This window comes from Condylura cristata, unplaced genomic scaffold (assembly GCF_000260355.1).
Source record: "Condylura cristata isolate star-nosed mole 26May11 unplaced genomic scaffold, ConCri1.0 scaffold00001, whole genome shotgun sequence".
Lineage (NCBI taxonomy): Eukaryota > Metazoa > Chordata > Mammalia > Eulipotyphla > Talpidae > Condylura > Condylura cristata.
This window is the reverse complement of record NW_004567102.1, coordinates 87,655,010-87,679,687: the sequence shown is the minus strand read 5'-3', so window position 1 is coordinate 87,679,687 and position 24,678 is coordinate 87,655,010. Positions and strand designations below refer to the sequence as shown.

The 24,678-nt window shown below is 53.4% G+C and overlaps 1 protein-coding gene across 1 annotated transcript in view; it reads left to right on the top strand.

Moving 5' to 3' along the window:
• PARK2 (parkin RBR E3 ubiquitin protein ligase) overlaps nucleotides 1-24,678 on the top strand; it is a 945,331-nt gene that overhangs the window by 702,905 nt on the left and 217,748 nt on the right. Inside the window, exon 7 of the mRNA XM_012723328.1 lies at nucleotides 356-374. Within this exon, the coding sequence (XP_012578782.1) occupies nucleotides 356-374 (19 nt within the window). The remainder of the gene's footprint in view (nucleotides 1-355; nucleotides 375-24,678) is intronic.

The window sequence follows — 24,678 nt, the reverse complement described above, 5'->3', positions numbered from 1 at the left end:
GACAGTGTGGCCCAAGCCGGGGGTTCAGGGGGCTAAGGGCCGTGGCCTGGGGGCTCCATTGTTGCAGCCACTCAAGCGTCCCCCCTGGTCCCTGTTACACGTCCTGTCAAGGTGGCCTGGCCGGTTGTGCGCACCTGGCCGCCCACCTGCTGCTTCCAGCAGACATCCTCGAGAGAGGATGTCCTGGAGACAGGCCCCCTCCTGCCTCTACGCTCAGCTTACCCAGCAGCAGCTCTGGGCGCCCAGCAGCACCCCGAGAAGAAGGGGCTGTGGAGATCCACATGTGGCAGTAAGAAATTGTATTTTTAAGTTCTAAAAAATAATTGAAAATTAAATGTACATTCATATTAACAAGCATAATTTTAGATTAATAGGTTGTTCTGGGGGGGAAGCAGAATTTATTTCCTATTAAGTGTTGCAATTACTTGCAATTAACCAAGCAGAAGGCCAGTGGCGACGCTGATTTGGCGTGAGGTCCGTGGCTGGCCCTGGCAGCTTATCAGAAGTGTGTCCCCGCTGGCTAGAACAGGACATGCCTGCATGCCTGGCAGTTGAAGGTTTCCACAGTTTCTTTAGGAGATGTTCTATTTATAAACTCGTACAGTGTCTGAGCAGGAGAATAAAGATGACTTGAAACGTCTTTTGAGTTGCGACCTCCAGGTTGATTGGAAATGCACGTGTGTAGTACCGTGCGGGTCAGCACTATTTCGCTGGGGTCAGGGCACACTTGGTGCAGGCACTGACCTCTGCAGGCTAATGCACACCCCGACGTTTGTAATTACTAGGAATCGGTAATGGCTCAAAGAGGATATAATTCAAAGATTTCTGATTCTGTATTAGGTTTAAAAGAAAATTTGTGTAGATGATAGAGCCAGGACAAAACAGTTCTCATGTGCACTCCCTAGCTATGTGAAAAAGTCATCACTTAAGTTAAATGTTTACCAGCAATTCACAACTGAGGTATAAAAAGTCAACAACTTTATTTTTTGTATTTCATTTTACTTGTTCCAGGAAACTCAGAGTAAGTAAAAAGACATCACATTCCATCAATTTTGAACTTTTCTTATCCGAAACCGTAACAGGAAAGGGTTTCTTAGGACCAAAATGTCCTCTTTTACACAAACACTTAATAAAAGAATTGCTCACACATTTAGAACTTCTTATTTCATTTAGAACTTCTTATTTTTGTGTTCAAGGGCAATAAAAGAAGTGTTTTGCTTGCAACTGTTGTAGCTCTATCATCGATCCAAGTTTTCTTTTAAACCTATTGTGGAATTAGAAATTGTTGAATTATGTCCTCTTTGAGCGTTATCACTTCCCAATAATTAGTTAAGAACGCCGGGGTATGTGTTAGTTACTAGGGTCAGTGCCTGCACCAAGTGTGACTTATCCCATGCAAATAATGCTGCTGATGAGACATGTACTATGCAGGTGCCTTTCAGATCAACTCAGAGGTCAGCACTCCAAAACGTATTGCAAGTCAGAGCATATCCTTAAGTTTTCCCAGGCAAGTGGAGAAGTTTTAGACTCCAACAAGCTATTCCACTCCCTCTTTCTTGTATCATCTCCCCAGCCAGATCCGAATTCAAGGTAGCCCTACCCCCAGGCCTTCTGGCAGGCGCCCAGGTCAGTGCAATCAGTGGGACAAATGCCATCAAGGACTGTCAGGGTCACTTACAGAACACGTTGACAGGGGATATACTTGAACACTCCCAAGAAAATGACATGCAACTGAGACCTAAAGAGTGTGGGTGAATTAGCCAGGAGAAGGGGGCTAGAAGGAAAGTCTTCCAGAAATAGAGAATGATGACTAGAGACTCGCAGTCATGGCCGCGCGTGGTCTTTGGTGGGGCTGCGGGGCTTTGGTGAGCGCGCAGGTGAGCTGGGAGGCAAACCAAGGCCACACCAGCGTGACAATTAGAACAAAAATGGGGAAAAAACTCAAGACCAGGGAGCGTGGCTTCCCAGGGGATGACATCAGCGGCCGTTCAGGAGCCTGTCGTGATGCGCTGGCGGGAGACCATGCAAGCAGCAAGACCCGCACTGCGCCCGCGCAGCCAAAGTAACAGGCGCCAAGAGAACCTGAAAGCTCCCAGGCAGGTCACTGTGCTGGCTAGTAGGGAAGCTGAAGGACTGTATAACTGAGAAAGCACTTTACTAGGTAAATGCATGCATGGGAAGTCTTTAATCTTTAAGCTTGGGCGATGTGCACGCCAGCGAGACACCCGCGCGGTGGTATGTGGGTATATCTGTACACTTTCTATCCTGTTCCATTGGTCTGTTTTGTCTGTGCTGGCACAGTAGCATATTATTTTGATAACTAGTTTTATAAGGTGTTCTGAAAGCAGGTAGTCCGGGTTGTCCAAATTTGCTCTTTTATTAAAGTACTCAAATATTCTAGGTATTTTTTCTTTCCATATAAGCTTTAGACTCACTTGGTCAACTTCTTAAAAGACAAAAAAAAAAAAAAAAAGGCAAGTAGGGATTTTAATTGAGATTACAGTGCATGTACAGAACCTTTCAGGAGAACTTGACATACTCACCAAGAGGCTAGAGTTTATCCCTGGAGTGTGCCATCAATTTATTGGGACAGTTTATTCAGGCCAGGACCAGTTATTCCCATGGCTAGAGATATGAAACTTGAACTTTCCCAAGAAAATGACATGCAGCTGAGACCTCAAGAAAAGAGGGTAGAAGCAAAGTTTTATAGAAACTCTTTTTCTAGGCATATAATTTTCCATTAACTTAGTAGAATTGGATAATAACACTGAAAGCTACAGAAGTAAACTGCTGGAGAGGAGTCACATGTGGGAAAGAGAGCTTTAAAAATCCCAGAGACAATCAGCAAGACTAGAGGCTTTCAGAGGCCTTTTACCCTTACTGTCTCGAGAACTTTTTGGGCCTGTGGGCATAATTGAATACGTTTCTCTTTTACTATGGTTTGAGTTACAAAACAATTTTAAGAAGAAGTGGTCAAGTTAAATTCATGGGTGAAGGTTATAGAGAGGAGAAGGAAAATCAGGAATTTGGGAGAATTTTCTTTCAGAGGAACTCTGATACCTTGTTGGAAAGCTTTGTACTCAGATCCCTCTAATTCCCCACTTAATTAGCATTTTTTTCTGTGCCAAAAACAACATGGCATTTTATTCCCATGACTTTGCTCAGCCACTGTGGGCTTAAGAGAAAGTTTACCTTCTTCCCAGGTGGGTCGCTTCTTCATTCTATGCATTGGCAAGTTACTCAGCTGGTCTAAGCCTCCAATTCACTTTTGGGAAAATAGGTATAATCATATGAACTTCACAGGGTCGCTGTGGGAGTCAAATGGAATCCTTAACTAAAGTGACGTCACGTGCCTGTCACACTGTAAGGCTGGATAGACAGCATTGCCTAAATGATTGGCATCCAGCGCTCTGTCCCCATGGGAGGCTTGACCCCGACCATCCTCTGATCTCGGTTGGGCTTGTATAGTGCTTTTATGGGCTACTGTTATTAAGTTTATTGCAAATTTTCAAATTTGCTGATCTATAAGACCTGCTACTCTATAAGGTCTTTCTCACTACGGAGTCTGCCTCCACATTCTTGTAGGGCTCAGTATGATTTTTTTGATGTTTTATTTGAGATTTCAAGTATGCAGCTAATTCAAATATTAGATATATTTGTATGCATTCTAAATACCTGTCATACTTATTTCATACATGTATGATAGGTATTTCTACTTTCATTGAGCTGTTTAATCTTTTAATCATGACTAAGTTGATTTTAATTCATCTTCCACTAGAAGCTTTGGCTGGGTTTGACCTATGTTAATGTTTTGCAATTAAACATGTGCCTTGCTAAAGAGTTGAGATCCTAGCCCATTTGTCCAAGAAATGAAGGATGAATAAATTGTTAGGGTGAGTAAATGTATAATGAGAGAATTGGAAAAAAGAGTAACAAAAATAAAAAATAAAAATGTAGAAGTCTACATAAATATGGACCCTGACATGGAAAACCCTTCTACGATTAGAAAATGCCAGCGATTGATTTTCAGTAATTGTCCCTCCTTGATGTTTAATTAAAGAACATTCTCAATTTAAAGGTCATGGTGCATTGAGTTTTTCTAGATGATGGTCGATGAGAATGTGTTTGGAAACAGCTATTGAACCCACCTGAGGCTTAAAAGATTAAGGAAGAGTGAGGAAACACTCTTAATTCTGCGATTCAGTCCTGGGGAGGTGAAGTACATTTTATGTACTACTGGCTAAGAGGAGAAAATTAACCAGCAGCAACGATAAAGGGTGTTGGGACTGGAGGATGAATTAATGGTCTTTATGACTGGTGAGGCTTAGATTGAGAATATTTTTGAAAGACTAGGTTCTATGGGAACTACTAGCGCACAATTGCTGCCTAGAGAAATCTTAGCTTTGCACAGAATTAGCAGCAATTATTATAATGTGCGCAGCTGCCATGCCGAGGCTTCCCTTCTAGAAGTGGGAGGTTACATGCAGCAGCTCTTGTACAGCTGCGTCAGTGAGAACCTCAGGAAACAAAGCTTTCTGATTCTTAAAATTCTGGGTCAGGCATCAGACCAGTTGGACATCGGCGCTAATTTCCAAACTTCAGATACTATGCTGTGACCCCCTCACATACTGATCTCAGCAAATGGAGGCCGCACCACCCGGAGCCACGAGGGTACAGGACTGCCAAAAGCCTGCGTAGCTGGGATCGTCCTGAGCTGTGGCCAGAGCCACGTGATGCTGAGAGCAGGAAACCGGAGCGGCCTGTGCATTGCACGCGTCAGCCAGGCAGGCCCAATCCCGGGGGAGCATGCGGGACTCCCCTGGACTAGTGGCTGAGGTCAGATGGACAGCTCTGCCCGGGGCACGTTCGCCTATCGGGAAGACGGACACTGAGTGTGATGGAGGCTGAGCATGAACATTGTGTTGTTTTCCAGGAAAACCACACAGAAATGCATGTGTAGCACTTTTCCACACACACACATCCTCAGACCTGAGTTCTCTGCTTCTGCAATAATTAAAAAATAAATGAATAAATGTTCATAAGGATGTACAGTCTTCTACTTCGGAAGGCTCTGACCAGAAAACACACACCCGCACACAGCGCAAACCTCACGTATGCACAAAACCCAACGTTCTTGTCCAAGAACGTTGGACAAGATCCTCTCAAGTGGCCTCTACACCTTTGTGTAGGGGACGGGAATCCCCCCAGGTGGAGGCGGCCCTCAAACTAGACGTATGGAACACTGACGGCCTCAGCAAGGCCCAGAGGTCCAGGCTCCTCTTACTTTTAAATAAACCGTACCGCACTATAGAGAGTCCTCTCCTCTATGGAACAGTTAGTTCCACAGCGTATAGAATTCCAAACGCCTCCCCAAATACTTTAGACCAGGATAATAGGGTGTCAGTGCCTGGATGACATTTCTAGAGGATCGGAGACCCTGAAAGATGGTCCGTCTTCGTTTTGGACAAAAACCGATGTCCAGAATTGCACAGCGCCCTGCCTTTCCCTAGACCCTTCACCTCCCGATGGCGTCTGACTCCCTGGAGCCAGCTCCCCGATGCTCCAGGGTGACCAGCAGCGTCACCTCCCTTCCCTCGGGCAGAAGAATGAGAGAGTTGCACCAGGCTCTGGCATGTTCTGTGCAGATGCAAAAACAGCCTGTTTGCGAACTCTCATTAGAGGACCGCCTGCCCCTCCCTCCGGGTGGGCACCCTGCCCTCTTTACCTCGGGGCGTGGCCTCGGTGCCCAGAGTGCCCGATTGCGGCTAGGGGTGGGGTCCGGGGTAGGGTCGGGCAGGGGCCTCTCACCGAGGGCAACAGCACGGCGTGAGGCGCGCTCCGGGCAGCCGTGCCTGCTGATGGCAGCGGGAGGCACTGGACCCGAGATCGCGCCCGCAGACTGCAGGAGCCACGAAGCCTCCGGCCGCGGCCCGGGCTCCCCACCCGCCTTGACCCCGCTGCCACCCCCCACGCATGCACACTGCCTCCGGCCTGTGTCGCTTTGTGCGACGCTGGTGGGCGCGCCGCTCGGGCCTGGCTGCCTGTCTCTCCGGCGCAGCCCCGGGGCTTCTCACTGCTCCCCAGTGCGGCGTGAGGCTCCGGGCCGCCCCCGCCAGGCCACAGCCGCCCACGCCCGGGGCAGTCAGCAAGGTGCTGCCAGAGACTGTGCTTGCGGTGTGTCTCCCCGCGCTGTCGGCGCGCTTTGGCCCTTCTCTGTCTCGGGGAGCTGCGCTAGTCACCCTCTCTCCGCGCGCCCCCCTCCTGCTCCGGGGGCATGGTGTCACCCCAGCTTCTCCGCGGGGGGCTCAGCCCCGGGTTCATCCTCATCCTTCTCGCCGGAGGCCATTTCTGTCGTGAGATCTCATACTAGAGGAAAAAGCTGTACTCGAGAAAGGATGTCTGCTCTCTCGGTTGCTGTTTAAATTCATTTCGAAATGGCCCGAGCTTTGCATTTCACGGAGATCGGCGTGAAAGTCACCGCTTCCCGGCGAGGTTGCCTCTGAACCCACATTCCGCTCCCGGGAGACGGAGCCTCTTCCAGAGAGCCCATCTGCGTCGGGGCACATGTTGGCTGCCGAGGTGGCCGCCAGCGACACCCAAAGGTGGCAAGGGGCCGGGAGAGCACATCTCGGGGTGTGGACAGCCCTGCCAGCCCAGAGCCATCCGGGCGTGAGTTCCCGACCTCTGTTCTCGGCAGGAGGAGACTCCTAGGTCTCGTCCTCTGGAGCGGTTCCCTGGTCTCCAGTGTGTTCTGCCCCCATGTGCTTTCCTCTGAGCTTTCGCCTGGACTGGTCACTAGAGTGGCACCTCGCTTTCCTTCCCCTCCTCCCCCCTCAACAATGGCAAGGCGGTCTTGGGGTTGGGGGAGAAGCTGAGCCCTGGGCCCGCCGGGCTGAGCTGTGAGTCTCTGGCCTCTGAGGGGTCCACAAACCTCAACTACCCAGCGAAAGCCCTGGGGAGGTTTCCAGAAGGTCCAGCCCAAGCCCAGCGGAAGCTGACCTGCAGGACTGAGGCCAGGTTCTGTGTTCTGGGAACACGCCTGCAGGGCTGCGGGCTGCAGCGGCCTCAGCGAGCCTTCAGCTGGGAGCCGGGGTGCTGGTCACAGCCAGGAGCCCACTCTCAGATCAGAGACCCAGGGAGGCTCCTGGGCCACCCTGAGGTCCACATCCCTGGCGCCGGGGAAGAGGGCACACTTGCCAGGAGTGTGCCAGGAGAGTGCGAAGTCACTCCTGACCTAGGGGGAGTCCCCTGCGGGACCCACAAAAGGAATCGCCCAGTGCCTGGGTGTTGAGTGGGCGGGGCATGATGACTTTTGCAATCTCTTAACCCTTCTCTTCATTTCAGTGTTTCCCAAAAAGAAGAGAAGTCCGTAGTGCTTTTACTTAAGTGGGTGGAGCTAGGTAGCTCCACAGAGTTGTAAACTGTGTGCCAGCTGCTGAAGAGCTTCTTAAAAAAAATGGGCATTTGTATTATGTGCTAAAACTTTGGACTGATTACTTTTTTTCTTAAGTTTTTTTTTTTTTTTAAGATGTATTTATTTATGCACACAGAACTGGGTACAGGCCAGAGGTGTAGGCAGTGAGGGAATTCACCAGAGACAGAGTGGGGAGCAGAACAGGCTGCCTGACGAAGCACACTGCTGAGGGGAGCAGCGGGCAGGTCAGGAGAGGTCTGCCGCGCCCTGTGGTCACCTCCGGGGCAGGCGGAGATTGAACTCATGCTGAGGCGGCTTTAGCTTCTCAGTGCTGTGCTTTAGCCTGCTGCACCGTTGGGGCAGGCCCTCTGATTACATTTTTTAAGGGCAAAACTAGGTCAAATGCATCCCAGGAGTTGATATTTCACTGTTTGCTTTTTGTCGATGTCAGGTTCATTATATACCTGGCCAGCTGCGGCTCTGGTTCCTCCATCGTCCAGAGAAAACCTGTTCTTTAAATTAGCAACCAAATTCAGTATATAAAATCTCCACACACATATGTCTGGGGTGAATCATCTGATAAATGAAGTGTGTTAAAAGTTCTCTGGAGTCTTTATGGCATCGAGTTGCTGTTCAGCACTAAGCAATTGCAGCATGTCAGGGACGCTGGACACGGCTGTGCTCGGAGCCCTGCATTTCCGGGACAGTCAAGGTGACACCTCCAGGAAGATCCTTTCCCTTTCCTCTGTCTTTTGAGGACGTCCTTCACGGGAGCGCAAGGGCATTTGCAAGGATTTCCAGGCTTTTCCATCAGCTGCTCAGCGCCTGTGGCTTATCTAACTGTGATATATGGTAAATATTTTCCCTTGCTGGAAAAGGGCTGAGAGCTATTTCTCCGCATTGATTGAGCACATTAGGCTAATATTTATCCATTTGAAACTTTGGGAATTGGCCGTACATCATTTAATAGCTGTGCACCAGTTATAAAAAGTAATTATAGAGGAGAATTTCCAAAAAATTAAGTCTGGGAGAGAAAGCCTATCATAAGTGATTTAGTGACGATTAAGTTTGGGGAAAATTGAGTTGTTCATGATACTTATTAATTTTAAAAGATATGGGTTTTTCCAATATTGGAAGTAAATGGAGGGTTTCTAACACTCTACTTCAAGATTATTTTGAACCCTGGGGCTGTGGCCTCTACTGTGTGTCATAATTAGGCGTATCTCTGAGCAGAGACAGCTGATGCTGAGTATCTTCTGGAGAACCTGGATACAGAAATGTGCCCCAAGCTTGCCCTTTCCGCCAGCCGGCCAATGAGGTTTACACCGTTGCCTGGGTGGGGGGCTGCGTCGCAGAGTTTCGCCCCCTCACAATGAGACCTAGTCAGTGATGACCCTGCGCCCCCATAAGAAATGCAGGCCACAGGAACAGCCATGATTTCTCAAGATAATTTAGAAATCTGTCTTTTCATGAAAAACAGCAAAGAACCTTTTGTCACTGATTTTCAAAAACTGTAAGGACCAGTTCTCTTTCTGAACCTCTTTGGTTCCTTAAAGCATCTTCTTCCACATTTAAGTATCTTTAACTTCTAAAAATTTACCTGCTTCTATGATCAGAGGAAATATGTTGCTTAGAGTCATGGACACTTTATCTCTAAGCTCAAGGATAAACTTGTCCAGGGTTCCTGAAGCCAGTGCACTTTAAAATAGGGGTGCTTTCCCCAGCCCATGGATGCGGTGCGCATAGTGTGTTTCTGTATTCTCCTTTGTCCGGCCATTCACAGGTCAGGTTACCGTTTCACAGGTGCTGTGAGAGCTTGGGGACGTACCTGGCGAGCGAGTGAGCTTTCTAAAACGTGAAACTGGGGGCCAGGGGAAGGGAGGCGGGAGGGAAGGGAAGCTCACAAGCCCAGGGAGAGATTTATAAAAGTGAACTAAAGAGAACGCCCAGCAACAAATCAAATGGTCAGCCCACCCAACACCAAACCCACCCATGCAGGAAGCCGCTGCCCTCCTCGGGGGTCTCATTACTCCCAACATTTTCCTCTCTCCCGGACTGGTGTCAATGCATCAAACAAAAATAAGTCCCTACAAAAAGAAAGTATATATATATATATATATATATATATATGTATGTATATATGTATATATGGGGGGGTGATTGTACCCCCTTCCCAGATGGTGGCCGCTTCTCTCTCTCCCATTTCCCAATTTCCATTCTCCAATTCCCCAGATGAAAGCTTCGGCTTCTAAACCCAGTTTCATCTTCTCCCCTCACAGATTCGGCCAGGAGGCCCAGAATGTCAAAGCTTCCACAAAACAAAATTTAAACCACTGCTTTGCCTCCTGCCTAATGTCATTCAAGTCTGGGGGTGAGAAATCGTGCTGATTTCAGCAACAAGCGCTGAACCTGCACCACACCCACCAGCGGGGTGACTGTATTCTGCAGGGTGGCTTTGCTTTTCGGCATGCTTCTTCCAAAATGTAGTCTGTGACATTGTTATGTGTTTTTACTGTTTGCTTCTTGTCTTCCTTTTTTTTTTTCTAAGATTTATTTATTTATGCATACAGGGCTGGGGTACAGGCCAGAGGTGCAGGGGCGGTGAGAGGATTCACCAGAGACAAAGTGGGGAGCAGAACAGGCGACTGACGGAGTCCACTGCTGAGGGGAGCAGCGGGCGGGGCAGGAGAGGTCTGTGCCGTGCTATGTAGTCACCTCCCTGACCAGGGATCGAACTCGTGCTGAGGTGGCTTTAGCCTGCTGCACCACAAGGGGGCCCATCTTTCTTTTTTTTAAAGACTCGGATTTCTCAAGGTTCTTTTCCTTGGAGTAAATGTTCCCACCTGAAAGATGTGCTCCCCATCAGCGGACGCAGGCTCCCGGGAGGCGTGCCTAGCCCGTGTTCGCTGTGCCAGACCCACACTGCTAATCATTTTACCTGCGTCTTTTTCTCCTTTTCCTTCATAGATTGCTGTCTCTATGCAGAGGCAACCTAGAAAATTGGAGACAGAATACAAATTTAACACAATTCAGGATAATCCGCAAATAGCAAACTCTAAATACCTGGTGCTCAAAGGGCAATTACAGCCAAACCTGATTATTAGAGGATTCTGTATCTGAAAAAAAAAATCACCTATTGCCAAAATGTACTTGTAACCCCAAATCAGCTCTTCTGGAGTCTTTGGGAAGGCTCGGAGGCAGCAGCAAGCCAGCACCTGCCCAGCTCTCGCAGCGGGCAAGCGTCCTTTCCACATCCAGCTGCCACATTTGTTACGCTTGGTGATGATCATTTCGCGGTGTAAATGGCCCCCAAGCCTTGTGTGAAAGTGCTGTCTGGTGTCCTAAGCACAGAGCGGTTGGGATGTACTTTATGGAGAAAACGTGTCAGAGAAGCTTCTGGAAGGCGCTGTTGGCTGTGACTTTAGTGCTAACGAGTCAACAGTGTACATTAAATAAGGTGTCTTTAAGCAGAAGTGTGCATGAACCATGATTTCACCTCCATCCGTTGATGAAAAGCCTCAGCTGCCCTGGGAGCAGCATGGGCAGGGGGCCACTTGGGGCTCACGGAGCTTTGTGGGACTTAACTGCCGCAAGTAACAAGAATGAACTAGCTATATAGTTACAATCTATGACTGCAAATATCTGGAGCATCAATATCCGAACCAAACTGCTCGCTATTTATGTTTAAAAAGTGGGTTTTTGAATCAAGATGCAACAAGTGAGTTAGAATGTAAATGTATTAGGCTTAAAGAATATCATGATTAAAATTTTTGCAGCGTAAATACTTACTCTGAGGCCTTCGTATCTGTTCTGTATTTGCCGGTTTTGACCCTTCCAGTCTGCTCCAAGCACAGTGGTTGTGCACAAAGGACGCTGGACCGATTTAAATACGGGCTCCAGGCACGCTCCATTGGGAGGGCTAAGAATTGGCCGCACAGAAAGGCCCATTTCCCAGGTCGCCTTCCCAGATGCTGGCTGTTATTACTTTCAGTCCCAGCCTTTGTTGACCCTCGATTCCAGAAAAAGTGCTCCGGGAGCAAGGCCAAGCTGGGGGGCTGACCAGGCAGGATGGGGGTGGGGAGAGGAAGGGCCCCTCTGGACACAGAGTGGGGCTGAAGGCTGCCAGGCGTGCGTGGTGCTTAGACTGTGGGCGGAGGTGCCGTGCGTAAGGCGATGCCAGATGTGGGTGGGAGGCAGTGAGCTCGCAGCGCCTCCAGCTTCTTCCCCTGAGGGGTTTCTGGGCAGACCGTGGGGGCCCGGCCGCTGCCGAGAGCCCACTCTGAGGCCGTGGCTGCAGATCCTCTCCACACGGAGCTCTGTCTGTAAGCAGGAGCAGGGCAGGGAGGGCTGGCGGCTGGGCCCGTGGAGGTCCGTGCTCGCCGCGTGGACAGTGGACCACCAGGGGAGACGTGAGCAGGGGGCCTCAGCGCCTGCCGGCGTCCACACTGGACGTCATGTCTTCCGTGTCACAGGAGGCCGCGGGCCTGTCTGTGAGACCCGTGCTGAAGCCTCCGCCTCCAGCTGCAAACAAAGCGTGTTGTGGCAATTCACTTAATTCTAAGTTAAATTTTTGCTCCTACTTAGCGTTCTTTGAACATGGGAAAGGAACACGGATGCATGGTTCGGCCCGGGCATGAGAACTGTTGGTGTGTCCAGGGGGCGGCCGGCAGGTGGCCCGGGAGTGCGCGGGCCAGTGACACGGTGCGTGGTGTGAAGGCCGGCCGGGGGACCCGCAATTTCTCGGCATCGCAAATGCCAGCTTTTATTAGAAAAGGCTTTGAGAGTCCCTATCGGATGCCGAACACTCCAGAAATTCATAATTTGACCTTTTCCTTGAGAATTACTATATGACTTAGGATGATGGAGCTCAGGCAAAAGCGTGTGTGTATCCAGATTCACTTTTTTGTGGACAATTTAATTCTCTCTCTGGTGCAAGCACACTTGGAGGAGAAACTCGCACACGTGGTGAGTGCTCTCCAGGGCCGGCAGGAGAGCAGGAGTTAAGTAGCAGGTATCAGCCAGCGCTATATTAAATTTTTCTTTGACTGGGAACAGATTATCTTCATAGTCTTTGCACTCAAAGAAATACAGTCAGGAAGCAATAAGCGTCCTCGTCCCTCGGCGGCCTCAGCCCAAGCCGACGCCCACCGTCCGGGCGAGCGGGCCGCCCCGCGCAGAACCATCTTCCTGGAGCAGACATGGAAACTGCCATCTCACCCTGGCCACGGCCAGCCCCGCCTTCCCGGGTGCGGGAACCAGCCCCCGCCGACTTACCTGCGTCGTCGAGAGCGACAGCGTGGCGGGTCACTCACTCCCACTGTCTGTGACCCACCAAACGTAAGTCTGTGGCGCCATCGTGTCTGGGTGGCCCCAGATTTCCGCGTCTTTGCGCACCTGGGACAAACAGCACCAGTGCCATCTGTGTTTTCGTACCAACTTTCTCGTGCGAAGAGCCCCACGCGGACTCGGAGGGTGGGGACGCCTCTGGGGCGCCTCTTCTCACCAAGTACGGGGGACGCAGACCTTCCCCGGGGTTTACCACCTCCTCACCTTGGTGCGCTCCCTCTGGCCCTCGTCACGTGCTGTCCCCGGGGCCAGGCTAGCCGCAGGGAGACTGCGGGAGTGGACAGGCGTCGGGGGCCATCCCAGGGCCCCGTCCCACCCGCTGCTGCCGGCACACTTCAGTCCCAGCGGCGTTTCTGTGACCCAGGAAAGGGCCAGCGCACACGGCCACAGAGCAAGGCCATCCGACATGTGGATGCGTCGTGAGAGTCAGGAGGCCGGGCTGGGGCAGGAAGCTGAATTACAGGGATAGGAATGAGGGGACTTATTTTTCGTTTTTCAAGATGGCATCAGGAAGCACCTAACAGGTTCGCTGCATAATCGGCAATAAGTAAAATGAGAAAGAAAAAAGAGAAATACTGAGCCTTCTTCAGCGTGGGAAACGCACCTCAAAGCCACTTCTGGTCCGCATCCTACTACCTTTCACACGCATGTACATGTGTTTCCAGGGGGCTCTGTGTTTTGTGCTGACCGCCCTGCCCAGGGATAGGAGCCCCCCGAGTACAGGGTGCGTCACCCCCCTTCAGGAGTCTCCCACAGTGCGTCAAGGGCCGAGGGCCACCCGGAGGTCCCGCCAGAGAGCCGACACGGAGGCCTCTGTCCTCGTGGGCCCTGAGGATGGAAATCCGCGCCCATGGGCGAGTGGCATCTCCGCTGTCACAGGCTGTTCACGCCGTCCGCCTCGCGCAGACACTGCCTGAGTCTCCCTCTCCTTGTCCTGCTTCTCAAGCCCTGTCACGTACGTGGCGTGGACACACTCTGGGGGATTATTCCTAGCGAAGGAGCCTGACGTCGGATCTGAAGGTCTCGGGCGTCCACTCAGGCATTGGCTCAATAAGAAAATGCACTAACCACCTTCCCCGTGGTTGACGCTTTTGAATATGTATTCAGTGTTAACAAGGTGTCAAGATTTATAATGTCAGACACATGATTCCGACCTAAGGTGTCTGCAGCTTGAGCTGTGCAGGTGAGGAGGACAGAAACCTGCGAGGGGCGGACGGAGGAGGGCAGGATTCTCGGGCGCCTGCACGTGTTCACGCCTCCGCTCCATCCGGGGCATTGCAGGGGACTTTTGAGCTACCACAGGCTTGCAGAGTGCTCTAGACGCTCATCTATTAAAACAGAACCTCAGCGCCAAGGCAGAGCGGGTAATGAAATGCTAATGACCTAAACTCCCAGGAATTTCAAAGCTAATCACACATTCCCGTGCTCTCCATGCTGTTTTCCTATAACGAAAACCCAGCTCTGCAAAATCGAGGCCGGGCGACAGTTCACCTGAGAACTTTTGAAAATAGATATTTGGTCATTAGGCCTTTGTTCTACATGGAAAGAAAGAAGCAGCCCTAAGCCATAGCAGGCCAGGATGGGCCCGTCACTAACACACTCGCTACCTGTTGTATTTCTGAAAGGTTTTACAAGTGAGTCCTCACGAATAAAGACAGCCTTTCTCGAGTTTTCAGAATGCTTCTCTGTGGCTCTCCAGAAGCCACGTGGTTCAGGGTGTTTCTTCGAGATTCTGGTGCCAAAGACACCATGAGGTGGGTCTAAGCCTCGCTCACAGCCCCGTGGTCAGCTGGGAGCAGCCCAGACAGGCCCCGGGAGAGCTGGGGGTCCTCCAGGGTGTCATCCTCCAGGCAGGCCGGGGCTCCCCTCCTGTGGCCGTTTACACTGAATGCAGAAGGCTGATGCGGTGACCTAGAAGGCAGCAGCCGAGAGTGGACCAGCTGGCCGGCCTGGGCAGGGGAGCCGAGAGTGGACCAGCTGGCCGGCCTGGGCAGGGGAGCGGAGAGCGCACTGGCCTCTGCCCCAGCACACGTGCGGCTGCTGGGAGCTTGCGCCCCGCTGGGTGACGATCACTCCCCGCAGAAGGGGGTGGATGGACGCTCCCAAGAGAGGTAGCGTCATCTGTGCTGGCCAAGCCATGGAAACGGCGTGTTTTATTAGAAGGAAGCAGAGTTTCCCCTGGTTTCCAATGAGATTATGTTCCTAGCAGCCTCGAAGAAAAACTCATTTTGGTTCCCAGAGGTTTCTGATCCCTAATGAAGGATTTTAACTCAATTGCTAATCAAGGAGACGCAGAGATGGCATAAGTGATGCAGGCCCTTCTGTTCAGGGGAGAATCCCAGCCCGCGGTGTGTAATGAGGCCTCGGAATCTGCAGCGTGCGGTATACCTGGGCCTCGCTGGCACTTTTCAGAAATGCACTTTCCGTGACAAATGTAAACCTTACGGAAATAATTATGGTTTTGTCAGTGAAACTCTTATTTGCCAAATTATCTCACTTTCGGGAAATGTTTTCTATAGATCTCGAAATCTAGCTTGTGTTTAAAAAGGTGGTTATTTGCAAGTCATTGCTATACCCACCCCCCAGAAGGGCCCTTTTTCCTTTAATGAGGTCAGAGCAGATTTTACTGGCACTGCAGGGGGAGGCGTTACTCGAGGCTGTGGCATAACCCAGTGGCTGTTACGACTTCCACCCTGCAGCACAGATTCCCTGGCCAATTAGGAAGGGAGGCTGTCGGGCACTGACCGATAGGAACCAGTGAGTGGATTTTCGCCTTATTAAATATTTTTTAAATGTTTTCTCCCAGTGAACAAAATGTAGGTCAATTTCAGCAAACACCCAACATCTCGCACCCCCATCTTACACCTTAAGGAATGAGGGAGCGCACGTTAATATACTGAGTATGTGTCGCCTTGAGTATGTGTCGCCATGAGTATGTGTCGCCATGAGTATGTGTCGCCATGAGTATGTGAGGGGACAGACAAATCCAGTCCAGGCAGAGAGGGAGGGGCTCGCCTCAGGGCGTGCAGCCCCTTTGGGGGGCAGTCTCACATCTATTGGGGATCACGCCTGGAGGAATGCATGTGGGGGCTGCAGAACAGCCTGGCACAAGCTGGGGGTGCAGAGGGGCTGGTACCTGGGGGCCCCTTCGTTCCCTGATCAAAGCATCCCGTCTGGCCCTGTTCCCACTTAACTTGCGGGCAGGGCTCGGCTGGTTATGCCCATCTGGCCATACTGGTTTCCAGTATGTTCCTCGTGCCAGGACATTTGTCCTGGCGAAAGGTCCCCTGCCTCACTCAGCTTTTTAGCTTTCCCAGCAGAACTCTGGGTGCGAAGACAATATCCCAAGAACAAGGGTCTGGGAGACCCACAAATGTGGACCCCAAATCGAGGCTAGCGTCTCCCCCCATTAGGGGCACCCACATGCCCTGCTCCAGCAGCCCTCCCTGGGAGCCACCCATGGAATTCAGTGGCGGGAAACTGCAGCGCCTGGGGGTTCCTTTGCCACTCCGCTGCTGGGGCCCTGGCTTGCGTGCCCAGCCCCTCTCCCGCCCGCCTCTCCCCTCACCCAGCCTGGCGCCCAAGGCTGGGCTATCTTTGTACCGCCCCAGTCTCCCCGCCCCCTCCGGCCTGCAGCAACCACTCATCGCTGCACATGTCAACACTCCCCTCCTTCAGTGTTGGGGTCTGCAGGTTTTATGACCCCGGGACAGATTCCCCCCTTCCTGGGTGGCCACTGTCTGCCGCCCACGGAGGGCCCCCTAGGTGGTCGCGGGTCGGCTTGTGCCCACTACGGACCCTGGGGCTGAGGAGCTGGGGCCAGGGGCAGGAAAGCGGATGGGAAGAAGGGGTGTCTTCCTCCTGCTCCCCCGTGTGCGGCTCAGGCCAGCTGTGTCACAGTCCGGGAGGAGACCCCACCCCACTCCTGCGCCCTCTGTCCCGAGGCCCCGCACGTGTGTCTGTGAGCAGGCAGAGAGGGCTCCGAGCTGTCGCCACCTGCCGGGCCAGCTCCTGGGGACCTCCCAGGCTCACCTGGGGCCCGAGCCCCTGTGCTGCAGGAGGCAGGTGTCTGCTTCCAGGCCGGTGAGGCGAACGGGACATACCAGGCACCTCTCCCCCACCACACCCTGCTGTTCCGCTTGCTTTGGGGTCAAAGGAGGGTGCGCAGGGCGCCTGGCACTGAGGCCTGTGTCGTCCCCCTGGGCCTGGGGCCACCGAGGTGCAGAGTCGTGAGGGGCCTCCCTGGAGGCTCCGGGTCTACCCCGAGGGCCACAGGCAGGGCTGACCCCAGGGCTGCCGGGCCAGGGCAGTGCCAGACAGCCAGGGGTTCTCCTCAGAAAGCCCAGCGGTCAGTCGGTGAGAGCAGAATCCCTTACAGTGAGCATCTAAGTGCCTGATTTTAAAATAGAATATTGGAATGTGCATTTTAGGGAATCATCAACCTTTTTTACTATGTTGCTTCTTATAGCCACTGAATTAAAAAGCATTTCTTAACCAATACTTTCAGAGATATTGAGGAAGAAAAGCAGGTTTATTTGACTCCCTAAGACTCAGACTGGGAAAGATGAGCCGTGCCGACAACTGCGAGCTCATCTCCCGTGCGGTGTTGTTTTCCGTGGTGATGGAGAAATCCAGCCGGCTGACCGCCTGAGTGTCGGGGAGCTGTGTCCTTTGCACGCTGGCCGCGCTGTGGCCACCCCGTCACCCCTCCCGCACCCTGTCCAGCGTGGGCAGCGGTCTGGACAGAGTTGCGTGCCGACGTTGCCTGGAGCGGTGGGAGCTGCGGCGTCTTTGAAGCGGGCACATTCTGAAAACATCCCTTTTAGACCTGGCCTTTTCCCGTGGCCTCGGGTGGCCCCACCCTGTTGTTTGTTTGTTTTTTTAAGTCTCCATTTTCATTTCTCTCTTCCCACAAGGAAGCTGCGAGGTCTCCTTTCGCTGGTTGCATTTTCAGCCAGAAAAGAAGCAGCATTTCAGGGCGATGTCGGCGCCGGAGCGGGGCTCCCAGCAGCTCCGCGGCAAACTCGGAGCGGCAGGGCGGAGAAGGCGACTCCCTCTGCGCCCCAGCCTGACGACAGCTGAGGGTTAAGCTAGCACAAGCCGTTGTAGTAGTCGCTGCGGCATTCGACATTCGGCAGCGTGCCGTGGCATTCATCAGTGTCACCGGCGAAGGGCACCCTCACGGGCAGCTGCTCGTGGCCGGGAGGGCAGGCGGGCTGGGCGCCGGAGGGTGTCGCTGCCGCCGCCCGGTGCCCCCAGGATTTACAGCGGCTGGGGAAGAAGCCCATTTGGAGATATTTATTTGTTTATTACAGCGTGTTAACCTACTAGCAATCAGAAAATGGAGCTGTTGAGCAGATTTATGTCCTGTGGCTTACCGAGGCAGTGCAATGCATCACGCACACGCGTGCTCGCCCGGGCGCTCTCCCACCGCTACGCCGTGTCACTGCGGCGCCGCCTCTGATCAGAAAGGCTATTCAGGCGGGAGAGCGGACGCCTGGGGCACGCCCGGCCGTGAGACCCACCGTGCTGGAACCTTCGCACTTAAGCTGGTTCTGACCATGAGAAGCTCAGCTGGGCTGTTACTACGACTCATTCCTCCATTTTTACGGTGCTGTCACAGTGCCTGGTTGAAACTCCTGCCCGCAAAGGAAGAGCCAAGGCGGGAGGCAGTTCAGAGGCCACGGGGGAGGGCAGGAGGCACCGGACACTGTCCCGCAGCCCCGCCCAGCCGGTTCCTCCCGGGGCGCCTGGGCCCGAACGGCCGCTGTCCTGCTGCCAGCCCGGGCCCCTGGAGGCTGGGTGACGCTCTCGGCGGGGCTTGCAGGTGACCCCGCCGGCCGGGGGAGCAGCCTCACTGCAAGCCTCTGCTAGGAAAAGGCGCTCCGCTGGGGTTCACTGCGTTTGTGCTCGAGGCGCGGACACTGCAGTGGTCCTCACAGCCACGGCCGCCAGACCGACCCAGCTGTCCTTGCAGCAGGAGCCTGACACGGGGCTGTGTGCCTGCTGCACAGAAAGGTGATCCCGTGCGTGTGGGGACAGCCTTCCCCCCAAAGCCCTCCCAGAACCACCCTGAGAAGCAGGGTGCAACACACACTGGACCGCCCAGGCCATGCCTTTGCCTGCATGTTTCTTTCCAGCCTAAACATGTTTTAGTTTTTGTTTTTTTTTTAATAAAAGCATTCACCAAGTTAAGGTTAAACTCAGTCCTAAGTCCCTTTTTCTTGGGGAGCCAAGAAAAACATTAAAACACATGGAAGCCTTCCCAGTTTCTCAGCGGGAAGGTGCTTCTCAGCTAGATGCCGTGAGAGCGAGAGCCGGGAGGCCCGCGGCTGGGCCGGGAAAGCCTCGTTCCTGAGAACCCACACAGCGTTCCTGGGTCGCGCGAGGCGTGCAGAGGGCGTTTCACGTCGAGGACGGCCCCGTTAACGCCGCGATTATGACGCCCCGTTTCAGACAGGCCCAAGCCGCAGGGAGCGGCTCCGTGGCCTCCAGCTGGCAGCCAGCGGGCGCCCGAGCCTGGCTGTGCGCTGGCCTCGGGCTGCGCGCCCGCCCGCGGGGAAGTGGCCCCCGCAGGTGTCCACCATGTTCCAGTCCCGGCCCCAGCGAGGGCCAGTGCCGATTGCCTTGTCGCAGTCCGCGGAGCCCAGCACTCGGCATTCTGACTGCGGCTGGTAGGTCTAGACCCTTCGTCCGAAGAGATTTTCAAAAATAAACAAACACAGCCCCTGTGAAGATGTGACCTTTTACTCTCTTGCCACTGAAAGCCAGCCGCTTGCGTCTCGTGGTAAGGACAGAGCAGCTGCAGCGTCTCCGGGCCGCGTCCTTGACTATCACCCAGAAGAGCCGAGGCTCCTCGAGACACCTCCAGGAGGTGCTGGGGCTCGGCTCCCCGCGCTGGGTGGAAGTTTGGGGACCCGAGGAGCTGGTGGCGTCACTCCCCGAAGCGGACTCCTGTTCGGTGGCTTCCCGTCTCGGGGTGGAGAGTTTCTGTTTTCTCTGAGAAGCAGTTCGTGTGATGAACTCAGGCCGGTGCTGGAGGCGCCCAGGCCGCAGCCTCGCTTCCAGCATGGACGAGCAGCTTGGGCACGCGTCATCTTCAGGGCGCTCATGTCGTGCTCAGGATTTAACGCCATTCAGAGCTCTGCTTGGTGTCCGTCGAGAGTTTCCCAGTGGCGGGCTAGGAAGCACGGTGCCCTCTGCCACGTGTGAAGCTGGTCCCCGCGGGGCCCGAATTCCTCCTGCCACTAGGGAGCTCTTTTGCAGCTGGGGAAACCGAGGCTGGAGACCAACACTGTGACTGGAGAAACCACAGAATGGGTGCAAAAGTGACCACAGAAGCCAACATGAATGTCTGCCCAGGAAGGACAGCGGCGAGTCTGTGAGCCCGTGGCCTGTGCGGCCTGCCCGGTGGCCTGTGCACCAAGGCTGTGGCGGACCCCGGCATCATTGCCGCGGACACGGCTACTTCAAATACTGACCCGCCCCCCACCCCTGCCGAGGGGAAGGGTCTTCCCTGGTTCTGTCCCTCAAAATCTGGCCGCAACATCTTATAGCGACTCTTGGAGTGGATTCCTGAGTTCTCAGCGCTAAGGCAGGATTGGCAAACTACTACAAGGAGTTGGGTAGTAAATATTTTAGTTGTTGCAAGACCTCCAGGCCTCTCAGCCATGCTGCTGTAGCGCAAAAGCCGTCCCCAACTCCTCAGGGGAGGTGCCTGGAATGCCCGGTTATTACAATGGTCACTTGCCATGCTACAGTTTGATAAAATATTGTTCTTAGCTCTTGGGCTGGCTTGCTGACCACTGCCCTAGCGCACCTGAGCTGGGCTTACACATGGCCAGTCTTGGGAACGGCAACACACTGGCTTCCTCCAGCCCCCCCCCGAATTCTAGGTCAGACCAATCTGCGAAGAAGTGGTCCCCAATCCAAAAGAAAATTCTTAAACTGCTGCTTGAGAGACACTATCGGATCCTCTAGCCGTGTCCACTAATAACACTCCCGGAGAGTCTAGCAGATACTGCCGTCCTCCCGTCTGTTAATACCACTCCAGAAAATTCTCACAGCTACTGTTGTATAGCATCTGTTCCACTCCAAAGAGCCTCACAGCTGCGCCTCTAGCAGCAGGTAGGAGCTGCGCTCAGTGGGGCTAGCAGATAGCCCTGAGGCGGCGCTCCTGTGGCTGGCTGGCTAAGCACGAACGGGCCGACACTGCCCTGCGCCCCGTAACTGGCGACACAGGACCGCACCCAGGGGCTGCAGCCTTGCAAAGCCTGCTGTCCAGGAGGGAAATGGTCTGGGGCGGGTAGCATGCTCCCGTGTTACCCATTTAAGACTGGACTATTTGTCAGAGGTCACGTCATTCGAGAAGTGTGGGAAGAGAATGCCGGGCTTCTGCAAGCTCCTGCTAGCCGCTGCCGGGCCCGCCAGGAGCCACTGACCACTGCCGACACCGTCCGCACCACACTGTGTTAATACCGCTCCTCTTGCGGCTGCTTTGAGGAGGCCGCAGTGCATCTTAGCACCATCGTCAGCAAGGACTCCAGAGGAGCTGCAAAATACTTTCTGTGTTTCGAAAAGCCTTTGTAATTCCTTGAGGAGTTTCTTGCGTGGAATGTAGGATACAGGTCGTGATGCACGGGGAGAATTAAGCGGAGTAACGGGTTAGGATGTGTGTGTTGGAAAACGTAATGAGAGGAAGACGACAAAGTGACATAGCAACAGCAAGTGAGCGTCTGATGGCTTGACACAGGGATGACGGAGATGCATCCTCGCCCCCGGCCCCCGCCCGGGAGCCCAGACACATCTTAGCACCAAGGGTCAGTTATGGCATCAAGGTTGTCTTCACCTTTTCTCAGAGTTTTTCAGTTGCATGTTTCATAACATTGGTTATTATCCTCTCCTAAATTCTGCCTTTGTTATTCTCCTAAAGTGTGCGGTTTGTTGCTTCTGTGCAGGGATCCAAGCGCGCCTCTCGGTTTCCATGGTGACCACACCAGGATGCAGTCCTCAGCCCTCAGATAAGATGCAAGCTTATGTGAGCTCAGCAGAGGCCCACCTTTGGCCGGCTCGCGGGGCCGGATCAGTGCTCATTTCCTCTGAGACTGCAGGCCACAAACACTCACACCCCGACAGTGGGCGGCCGGCTTTAAAAAAAAAAGAACATTTATTGAACGCCAACGGTAGCAAGGCAGTGTGCTACATTCTGGGGGCTAAGAGGTAACTGAGACTTGGCTTCTGGGGTCAGGAGCACAAGGCCCAGAGAAGAAACGTCTGGAGAATGAAGCCAGAACGTGCGAGTTGAAGGCCGTGTTCCCTGGCAAACCTCCCCACCCCAACCCCCCCCACCCGCCGTGCTGGCGGTGCCAGGAGGCAACAAGCGTCGCCCTGCCCCTGCTTCCTGCCTTCCCAGGACCCTTAGCAGCCCGCAGACACGCACCCCTGAGGGCGTTCACAATGCCCAGCTCGTCTGCGACTCGTCACTGAGGGCCGCGGATGGGCATGTGCATAAGGACAGGAAAAATGCCGCCATCGTGACTCCAGGCCCTGAAAGATGTGTGGGCCCGGGGCCCTTGTAGGAGAACTCACTGGAGAGTCAATGAGACATGGGTTTCTCCACGTAGGCAGACGAGCCAGGCAAGGCTTCACTGGAGACTGGTGCGCTAGGAAAGCAGAGCCCGACAGGAGTGGTAGCCTGGCTCTGAGCGGGAGCTGCAGGGGGGGCTTTCAAAGCGGCTGAGGGAGCAGGTCCTAGCTCGTTCTGGGTGGGAGACGGGTTATATACCAACGGTGCGAAGAGTTCAGGCAGGCCTTCCCCGCCAGGAGATGCTGTAGGGCAACCCCAGGCGAATGCGGGTGACCGGACTGTGAGTCCTCGTGAGTGCTCGCCAGAACTCAGGACAAGGCCCAAAAGCAGAAACTCACAGAAATTTAAGAAAAGGATTATTTACAAAGGGAGAAACACGACATGAGCTGAGGCCAGGGTGCAAGCTGAAGTCTGAAAAGAATAAAGGGAGCACACACGTGTGTTCAGACTCCGAGACAAATTGGCTGCCCAGCTCCACCGTGGGCCCAGGCCCCGAGCTGTTCAGGAAGCCCGTCTGGGGCATGCTGGGAGTTGTAGTCTGCGGCACCCGAGAACCGGGAGGCAGGGGGACATGGAGCTGGGCGGCCTCTGTTAAGACATCAGGGAGCAGAGTTTAGTGAGGACGGCATTCACTGGTTGAGTTTGCGCCTTAATGTTCCCCTGACTGAAACGGTGAGATGACTGTCACTCAGGATCTAACGCTCCTTGTCTAGCACTGCCTCATAATGGGGGGTGAGGGGAGGAGCAGCGGCTGACGCTTGGACACCACTCCCCCAGTCTAGGACTTAGTCCGCCTGGGCCACCGGGATCCCCCAGGCAAGCGAGTCCTGCACCTGGGCTGTCTCACCGTCACGCTAGCGTGCGGTCAACGGTATGACATCCTATTCCAAGGTGTAGAAAATGTCTGTGTCTGAGAATTAATGAGACATGACAATTGTTGAATTAAACCCTTGACTGGATATCAACAGGATGAACCTAACAAGGGCTATAGAGTACTAGTCACAATTCATATGAGAATAATGTAACATTTGTAGTGTAACCTATTTGTTTGAGGTAATAGATACAAACCAATATGGCGCCGGCTCCCTTGGGCGGCCAGCCCACTTCAGTCTTGTGTTGTTCGTATTATGTGGCGCTGTGGTCCTCTTTCCCAGGCAGAGTCTAAAGCTTATACTCCCCAGAACTCAGCCCTAGACTCCCTCTCGCCCCTTCTTCCCTCTTCCCCATCTAACACAGTGAGTACACGGATAACTCCTTCTACTCTTCATGGGTTTAAATACCACATGCTGAAAATTCCAAACTGGAGACCTCTTGGCCTGCCCAGTCTTTCCTGTGCACTCACAATGAAGCCTCCGCAGCTCCCTGACTGGGTTCTGCATCCCCAGGGGTGTCCACCACTGAGAGCCCCAAATACACACAGTGAACGTTTCCACTCCTCCATCTTCATCACCCCAAAAATGGACACCCTGGAGTTCAGATCAAAAGCACCGTTTCCCAGCCACCTGGACTCTCGCCCTCTCATCCACCAGCAAGTTCTGCAAATGATTCCTTCAAAATATAGGGGAGCAAAAATCTGCCACCCCAAAACATGTACTTTTTTGCAAAAAAAAAAAAAAAAAAGCACCTAATTTTAGGAAGATGTTTTCAGGCTGAGTGAGGATGCTTTTGAAGTTTATATCTGAATGTCTCCCCGTAAGGGTCTATTCCAGGAAGACTAATCCCCTTATCTTTGTTCTACAGAGAAGGCAAAATACCTTTGTTTTCCCAGTGAATCCCCTAACTGACTTTCCCTTCCTTCCCCTGCGCCCTGTCTTATCTAAGCTATTTAAGACCGCACTAAAGCCACCTGGGGCGGGGGGGGGGGGGAGGGGAGTTTCCTCATGGTGCTGGTCTCTACCAGGTGGACAGGTAGACAGGAGGAGGCGGTGTTATTATCAGGCGCCTGGTACCGATTCTGAAGGGTCTTTGTCTGGTTTTGACCAATTAATCCCTAAATTGTGAGAGGTCAGTAATAGGAGCAAGGCGCGGCGTCACACAATGGAGAGAGCGGCCGCTGTCCTGAGCCGAGCTCTGGGCTGAGAGCAGGGGTCCTGTTCCCAGGGTGGGCAGGCAGCAGGCTCACAGTGCACACAGGGGCTGGGTTACTGCTTCTTCACATGCCGCGCGTCTGCTGAGTGTCCACCCAGGGTGTCTCTGAGGGAGCTCCAGTGCACCAGCCGGGCTTTCTCCCCCTCCTCCGCACAGCCTCAGTTCCAGCTGGCTCTGGAACCCTCACCTGGAAGCTTCTGGCGGCTGGGGGTTCTGCTTCTCCCTGGTGGTGGGCTGGGCTCCT